The sequence below is a fragment of the Mustela lutreola genome, chromosome 14, assembly GCF_030435805.1.
Source record: "Mustela lutreola isolate mMusLut2 chromosome 14, mMusLut2.pri, whole genome shotgun sequence".
Lineage (NCBI taxonomy): Eukaryota > Metazoa > Chordata > Mammalia > Carnivora > Mustelidae > Mustela > Mustela lutreola.
The window spans coordinates 17,973,660-17,982,381 of NC_081303.1; the positions used below are offsets into that span (position 1 = coordinate 17,973,660).

Here is an 8,722-nt window from a genome sequence, read left to right on the forward strand (position 1 = left end):
ACATCAAGTTTTGACAGAGACAGGAAGTTTTTGTGGATCTGTTTTAACATCTGTGGCAAATCAAAATGCCAGCGTTTAAGGTGGGGCTGGGGAGCAGAAGGGATGGATGATAGACAGCAGTGCATTCTGAGACGCCTCCCAGCTGCGCGCTCTCCTGAGCTCCTGGGCTACATGGCACAGTCTTCCCTGTTGAGAGCAACAGATAAAAGGCAAAGTTCTGCTTCTTTCATGGTGCAGACTTCGTGATCAGTTCCCTCCCATATTTCAAAGTGGCTCAAGGTTCACTGCAGGTCCTGGCTGGGTCACTATGGTAGAAGACTCTAGCGGAAGCTTGCACTGTACACTTAGCTGCCTGCTTTCCTGAGCGTGAAAAAAAGGCCCTGGAGAAGTCCAGTTAACATAGCATAGGACCCTTGCCACCAGCTAAGGTCTGAGCAAAAGGGGTTCAAGGCAGGTTACAGTTTGCAACCTTCAACAATCTCTATCTCGCTTCTTCCTTACTTGTAGACATTTTCCATAATTAATCCAATTTTATGTTCCTCCGGGGGCTCCTGTTTCCAGGTGGTGACAGATCCCAGCTCCATGAGACGCTCATTTTCTACGATTCGGGATAAGCGTTCAAACTCCTCATGGCTGGAGGAATTCTCCATGGAGAGAAGCAGTGAAAACACCTACAAGTCGCGTCGTCGGAGTTACCACTCCTCGCTGAGGCTGTCAGCTCATCGCCTGAATTCTGACTCAGGTGAGGGGGACTTCCCTGTTCACCTCTTTTCTGGTTCTTGCGCTGATGAGCAATTCTAACACAAACTGAAAATCACTGGAACAGCATTCAGATAAGAGTGCAGGTTGAGGAGAGCAGGGGAAGAAAGAACACTCGGGGCGCCTGGGTGGCTCAGTGGGCTAAAGCCTCTGCCTTCGGCTCACGTCATGATCTCAGGGTCCTGGGATCGAGCCCCCTACCAGGCTCTCTGCTCAGCAGGGAGCCTGCCTCTCTGCCTACTTGTGATCTCTGTCTGTCGAATAAATAAAATCTTAAAAAAAAAAAAAAAAAAAAACTTGTCATAGGAAAGCATTCCCTATCTAACTTATCCTAGAACAGAGTCTTGTATATTCATCATAAAGGCTGAAATTTCTTTCTTTCAGAGTAGGACTATAGAAATCATTGAAATGTATAGAACTGTTGAATCAATTCTGTGGTACATCTGATACGAATATAACCTTGTATTTTAATTATACATCAATGATTTAAAAAACAGATTTTTCAAATGACCTGCAAAAGCACTGCGGTTCCTTAGGGAGTTTCTTTTTTCTTTTTTTTTAAAGATCTTATTTGACAGAGAGATAGCGCAAGTAGGCAGAGTGGTGGGCTGAGGGAGAAGGCGGCCCTCCCGGGATCATGATGTGAGCCGAAGGCAGCTGCTTAACCAGCTTAGCCCCCCAGGTGCCCTGCCTTAGGGGGGTCTCTAAAACATTCCTGGCAAGGGCTGGGCTCTTACTGCTAACTCTGCTTCAACCCCAATAGTGCTACCTGGGATTTTTTTTAGGTTTTTGAGTTTTGTTTTAAGAAAAAGGGTCATCCTGATAGGATCTGAAGCATTCTTACGCTTTTCTAATGGTTTCTATTTTACTAGTTGAGGAAACCGATCAAAAAGCAGTGACATGCCTATAACACAGGGATACATATATATGCAATACATGGCAGAAATGGGACCAGACATCCTCAATGGGGCTGAACCCTTTGACCTCCATCCCTTTACTGATGCCATCTTCCTTTCCCCTCCCCCAAAAGTTACGCACACATGTTTAGGACATAGAGAATGGCCCATCTTGTTGGCAAAGATTCTATCTTGATTGTGTCTAGCATAAGCAGAAGCAGAAGAGAACCAATGCATCCTTTGGCGTATATACCTTTCCAATGGCAACTTGCGTACTTTCCTCTTCACCAAAGGGAATCACCTGTTGACATGCCCGGAGAAGCTAGGATTCCTCAGCGGCCCGGTCTGACCCAGGCCACGTGACATCTCTTCGTGTTCAGAGGCCAGTATGGGTAGAGTTGTGATCAGGTGCTTTTGTCCTCTCTCCCAGGCCACAAGTCTGACACCCACCGCTCAGCGGGCAGAGAGCGGGGACGGTCGAAAGAGCGAAAGCATCTTCTCTCTCCCGATGTCTCCCGCTGCAACTCAGAGGAACGAGGGACCCAGGCCGACTGGGAGTCCCCGGAGCGCCAGCAGTCCAGGTCTCCCAGTGAGGGAAGGTCACAGACCCCCAACAGACCGGTGAGTATGGACAGGAAGTGGAGGCCCTGTAGAAGGACAGGGAGGGCTGGTCTGTTAACATTAAGTACAGAATGTGGGCATCCGGCACCCACACAGACCTTGGTTTCACGGGAAAATATACCCATTGTGCATGGAAAGTAGCTGCTTCCTGCTTGTAAACTCACAGAGGATATGAATTCACAGGAAACCAGATAGTTCCTCCAAGAAAGACAATAGTATCTAGAGGTCATTCCGTCTCAGTCCTCAGAAACCGAGTCACCAGTTCACCAATGCCTCAGCCAGATTTAGGAGAAAAGGATCATTTTTAGCCAGAAAAGTTTCTTTGACCAGTTGCATGACCCTTAGCCCCAGTTCCAGTGGTGGTTCATCTCTCAGTGCAGGATTTATCATTTGGATCAGTTCAACCTCATTTACCTAGCTTCCAGCCATCCCAAGAAGAAGACCCCCTTCTCCTTCCAGCCCCTGCCTAAAAAATCACTACCAGAGCTACAGGAAACATTGTCTCGACTTGCTTTCCTCTTCCCTCCCCAGCCCGAACTCTCATCAAGGCTTGGGAGTCCCGCTGGGAGACCCCCTCACCAAGCAGTGAGCAGAGGGGAGGAGGGTCTACCACAGTGGACTTTAGAAGCAGTTGAGAAGTTTCTTCTAGAGCAGTGGCTTGCAAATTTTAGTGAACAGAGTCACAAAAGCTTGTTTTAACTGCATATTCCCGACCTAGAGGGCTCTTCTTCAGTAGTGAGACCAGCTAGAAAGGGAAAAGCAGAAATCTGCGGTTGAAAGGATCCCTCCTTCCCCAGGAGCTTCTGAGCGGGTGGTTCCTAGGTCACACATACCTTGAGAAACACCTTCCGGAAAGTTCGGTTACCAGCGCTGGGCTCAGGGACCCCTGGGTCCAGGTAAGCAGGTCAAGTATGGCCTGAAGCAGCGACTGAGCATGTGGTTGGAGAAGCTGAGTTAACCTCTACCAGCCACTTAGGACATGAAGGCAAAGTGGAGACGAGGGAATGTAGCTGTCATTCCCTCAGATCCACTTCCCAGGAAAGATTTCCCAGTCAGCAACCCCTTAGCATCCATTCACCTTCTGTGTAGCTGTCTTTCTCCAAAGTGGCAAGGCTTTCTTTCACTGTGCCCCTTGTTACGTACATAGAGCTTCCCGATCCTTGCTCCTGTAAGTGTTTTCTCCGTGGTCCCGCTGCGCCGGGGAGCATGTTAGATATGTAGGGTCTCTGGCCCCAGCCCAGACCTGCCAAGTCTGCCGCTGCAGTTGACATTCACGTGTCCTGGTCTCTACGGTGGAGACGCCTCCATCTCCTTCCATCCCTCCTTCCCAAGTGGAGGGGACCCCAGCTCAGTCCTCCCTCTCCCAGGCTCCAAGGGTGCTCAGGCAGGAGGCTTAGGGCCCTTACAAGGACCCCAGGTGGGGATCAGGCTGGGCACCGTCTAACCTGCCATATTTGTTCCGCCTCGCAGGGCACAGGTTCCCTGAGTGAAAGCTCCATCCCCTCCGTCTCTGACACCAGCACCCCAAGACGAAGTCGGCGGCAGCTCCCACCGGTCCCCCCCAAGCCTCGGCCCCTCCTCTCCTACAGCTCCCTTCTGCGCCACACCGGGAGCATCTCTCCGCCAGCGGACGGGAGCGAGGGCGGCTCCCCGCTGGCCTCGCAGGCGCTGGAGAGCACGGAGGCCAGCCTGGTGGAGTCTTCCAGCTGCCGGCACACCCCGCAGGGCCAGCACCCCTCCCCACAGCGCTACATCTCCGAGCCCTACCTGGCCCTGCACGAAGACTCCCACGCCTCGGACTGCGGCGAGGAGGAGACGCTCACCTTCGAAGCCGCCGTGGCCACCAGCCTGGGCCGCTCCAACACCATCGGCTCCGCCCCGCCACTGCGGCACAGCTGGCAGATGCCCAACGGGCACTATCGGCGGCGGCGGCGTGGGGGGCCCGGGCCGGGCGTCATGTGTGGGGCTGTCAGCGACCTCCTGAGTGACACGGAAGAAGACGACAAGTGCTAGAGGCTGCTCCCCCCTCCGATGCATGCTCTTCTCTCACCCGGAGAAAACCAAGACCGAGTTGGGAAGCCAGTGCTGCCCGGGGGGGAGGAAGAGGGAGGAGGAAGGCAGAAGGACACCATGCATCATCAGCCAAGAAGAACGGAAGGGACGGAAGGAAAACCCGTGGGACCCACCAAATTGCTTTACTTCCCTGTGCAAGATGGGCCCTGCCCAAAGTTCTGCCTCCTGCTGGGGAAAGGAAATTCGAGAATGTGCTGGGGGGTCTTCCCGTGGCAGGAGGGACAAGAGGATGGCTTTGCTTCCCCTTGCCCCTTCCCACTTTGCTGTCAGCCTTGGAGGAATGGAGCCGGCCCGTGTCTACACCCATTGCCCTGAAAAGCCTGGAAAACTTCTGGCTCTTCGCTGGGGAGTCATGGAGACCCCAGGAGTGGGATCCCCTCCCTCAGCAGCTCCTGCCGCTTGGCCAGCACCACTGCCATGGGGGGCGACCACACTAGCATCTCACGCACTCCCCCCTCGGGCTCGCTTCCGCCCGAGCGGCGCAGGCTAAGTTCCGGAGCAGTGGTCGCCAAGGGTCGGAGGCTGGGAGGGAAAAGCTGACGTGGAAGAAGGGGTCAGGGTGCTGTGGCAGCAGCAGCAAGGGCTGGTCTGGGTGAGCAAAGCCATAGTCCAGCAGCCCAGACCCCGGGATCGAGGCTCAAAGAGATGGAGAGGAGGGCTGCTGGGAGGGACAGCGCGGTCTCTGAGGTTTGTAGGCTACTCAGTAGGTGCGGTGTTAGGACAGGCCGGGGAGGTCCCTTGGGCTTCGCTGAGGTGCCCGAGGCTCCAGGAAGGGGATATTTTAAAAGCATTTAACAATGCCTGTGGCCAGAACACCTGCCAGTGTGAGTGGAAGTCCAAGCTTTCTGCTGGAGCCCCGTGCTCTGCCAGGCCTTAGCCATGCCAGTGCTGGTCACAAGGGATCCTGCGGGTGGGGGAAGTGCAGTGGGGGGCACTTAAGCAAGGCAGATGCTGTTTTCCAACCAGCAGAGAAGGATGTGGAACAGTCCTCAAGCTGTATCAGCACATAGGGCCGAATGTCAACCTAGACGCTGGTCCAGGAGGCAGCGGGCCTTTCTGCCAGGCAGCAAGGCCCCGAGCCAGAGGTCCAGCCTTCCCTGCCACCCCCCACCCCGAAAAGGCAGTACACATGCACCCAAGGTGGTCCTTACGTCGCCTAGTAGAGACTTCTAGAGAGGAAAGGCAGGCACATCGAATGTGAAACTTCCATGAGAAAGTCAGTCTGAGTGTGCAGAGGACCTCCTGGCAGGAGGGGTCCCTCCGCAGCTAGTTTAAGTGAAGGTCAGTTCGTCCTGAGACTTTGAAGGTGGTGAGTAAATATACCTCAGCTGAGACCTGGGCTGCTCCTCCCAGCAACATAGACTCTGATGGGGCCTCATCACCCAATGTCCTGAGCCCGGGGTCCCCGTGGCGCTGAATATTTCCAGAGGCCCAGACTAGGCTTTTCCTCTTCCCAGAGTAAGAGCTGGGCAGAAGACAGCCCGAGGCCACTGTGTCATTCTTCACCCCCCAAACTCAGAAGCACGGAGAAAGAGCCTTTCTTGGCTAATCAGTCCTCGTCTTGTATAGATTGTCCATTTGGGGAGGCACACCACTCCCCCTATCGGGTGGAAAGGTACCAACACCTCTCCTTCGTTCTTGGGTGTCCTCCTGGGGCTGGAAGGACCCGCTGGAGAAAGATGCCAGGCAGGCCCCAGCCCGGGCCTGAGATCACCATGACGAAACCCTCTCTCCGTTCTCTTCCAACCACGACAGACTTCTCCTCTGGGCAATGAGAGGGGAGTGGCTGTTATTTTTCTTAGAAGGAGCCTCTTTTTACTTCTGAAGTTTTGGGTTTGTTTTGGTCAAAAATAGAACTAAGGCATAGTTGCATCAACCCTGAAAAGCCAAATCTAATCGGGGGGCTGCAGAATCATTGCCCATGGCCCGGCCTTCTCTTCTAGATATGGATGGAGGTTCGGGCCCCACAGGCAGCCCCACAGCAAACTGGTCTCTGGGCAGGAGATGACAGAGGCAGAATAGCAGCCTCCTCCTCTCAGACCTTCTGTCCATTCACTGCCCTCTCCTGCTCACCATGTGCCCGCGACTATGGGCCGGACCAGCGTGCCCTTTACATAAGACTCAGACGCTGGGCCTTGTATTGTTTTAAAGGTTTCCTCTAACCAGTGTCATTTCATGCCAAAGTGCGGCAGTGGGCTGTTTTCTGTGCACAAAATTGTTTTCCTCCCCCCTCAGAAATGCAGCTTTCCCTGAGGACAGGCCTACACCAGGACAGCCGCTTGGAGTCAGACAGCCTATTGCCCTGTGGTGTGAGAACAGGAACGGAAGGGATCTCCTCACACTGTCTCAACAGGAGGAGGCATTTAGCCTGGCAGAGCAAGGACCAGAAATGGGATTTGCCTATAAACCACATTATGAACACTAAATTCCCTGTGCCAGGAATCCTTCCTGGACCCCTGAGCTCCTTAAACTCCTGTACACAAGAGCCTGGGGGTCTCAGATGCCATGATGTGCAGCCCTGCAGAGACAGTCCCCCCGGCCAACTGCTGGGGTGTTTCTAGAACCAGTGAACTTAGGAATCCTCACTGAATTTCCCCTGACCAAGAAACTGGGTTTCTTTTCCCTTAGCCTGCATTTACCGTTCTAGTAAGACCAAAAAATAAAAGACAGTTTTCTGTTACATCACGGAACTCAGTATCATAATCTTCTGTTTCCTTCCACCTCTTAATAAAGCTGACCTTTCCCTTTCCCTCTAATAGCTGACCAGGACATCTTTTCCCTAAGTGTCAGATGCTGCCTCTTCTCTCTCCCTTGAAAAGAGGCCCTGAGATCTGAAAACCCGTGCTTCTCTTTGGATTAGAAAGTATGGCAGCATCTCGAGAAATGCCAGGCAAAATGGAAACCGTTAGAGATACACAATATGATCAAACTTGAATACCACAGGTCCACTCGGAAGAATGGTTAGCTTTGCTAATGTTAAGTCTTTGGCATCCCCTCCAAAGAGAGAGGGATGGAGGAAAAGAAACCAAGGTAGAGAGATGTTCTAACTAGGTCTCTGTTTAGATACTCCTCTCTTCACTTCCAGATTTCTGGTATCTCTCTCTCTCAATCCCCATGAGGGCAGAGTGCCAGCAGGCTTTCAGACACAGCGGTAGAGCTTTAGGCAAGAGACTCTCTGAGCCAAAGTCAGGATAGAATTATCTACACTATGAAGAGATGGTACCTTTGAGCATCTCCCCACCTTCTGCCCCACCAGGGTTGACATAAGCCATGAACACGACTGCCCAAAATGGGTCTGTCCACTCTTCTAGCTGAAGAATATTTCTACTCTGGGCTTCACTTCCCCAACTTGACATCCCTGATAACATTTCTCTGAAGCTGAAATCCAGATGTTCTGGATTAGACCGTCTCTTGACTCTGGGACCACAAAAAGCCCCATATTCCACCATTCAGCCAATGTCTGCTTTCCATACACACACCCATCTCTCCTCTGGCCTTTGTGATGAGCCTCAGTGGCTCCTGCCTTCTGTTCTTTCATCCCAGCCCTTGTTTTGCTGCATGGTATCATTGACTTACCTCCTGAGATGTTTTAAATCCACCCAGTCCAAGCTTATTTGCTGATCTGCCTGCCTCTGCTGGTGGGGAACACATCATTCTCTTAAAAATAGCTGGGAACTCACCAGTAATATTCACAAAGTGATCGGAAACAGTATCGGGTGAAGTACTATCTCAGTGAGTGGGGCGTAGGAAATGTCTGCATACTCCGTGAAAGCCCACTTCAGGGGAATTAGGTCGCTCCTGGCTTAATGGAACAGAATTTAATAATTGTGGGTTTTTTAAAAGAAAGTTCTCAGTTTTCCATTACATCCTATTTCCGAAGCCTGATCTGAGTGTCAATTTTTGGACAGAGTCTTCGTACAGTGGGTTGAGCCAGGAGTAAGCCGAGGTTCTTTAATTTCTCAGCCTAGCTATAATAAATATGATGAGGTTGTAATACAAAAAGGCATATGTGTAATAGGAAGCCAATGATCATCTACTTTGCTGGGATTTTGTGAGACTTGCAGGTTAAGGAATTTTCACCCTATTTTTATCATTTGCATGTTTGCTATGTTTTGAGCCCCTCAAAGGCCTGGTACCAGTGTGCACAAAGAGTCCCGGTGAGGAGAGGCATTTCCATGCCCTCGGCTAGCCTCTTCCTCACCAGATTCTCCCTTCCTGTCCATTCTTCCTTCCTGGATTCCCAGACACTAACCCCTGTCCAAGAGGTGCAGGTGAGGCAAGAAAAAAGAGAGAAGTGGGCCCCCTGCACATGGCCAGTCAGAGCATGATGGTTTAACTCCAGACAGGGACCCCCTGAGGAACCAGGTCTAGGT

At 52.1% G+C, this 8,722-nt stretch overlaps 1 protein-coding gene across 5 annotated transcripts in view; it reads left to right on the top strand.

Annotated features, from left to right (window-relative positions):
* Positions 1-7,310, top strand: part of CACNA1E (calcium voltage-gated channel subunit alpha1 E) — a 505,625-nt gene extending 498,315 nt beyond the window's left edge. For all 5 annotated transcript variants that reach the window (XM_059145253.1, XM_059145252.1, XM_059145248.1 and 2 more), the window contains 3 exons: positions 562-742; positions 2,086-2,276; positions 3,747-7,310. In XM_059145253.1, coding sequence (XP_059001236.1) covers positions 562-742; positions 2,086-2,276; positions 3,747-4,289 — 915 coding nt within the window. In that variant the 3' untranslated portion in view covers positions 4,290-7,310. The remainder of the gene's footprint in view (positions 1-561; positions 743-2,085; positions 2,277-3,746) is intronic.
* The last annotated feature ends 1,412 nt before the right edge of the window (positions 7,311-8,722 follow it).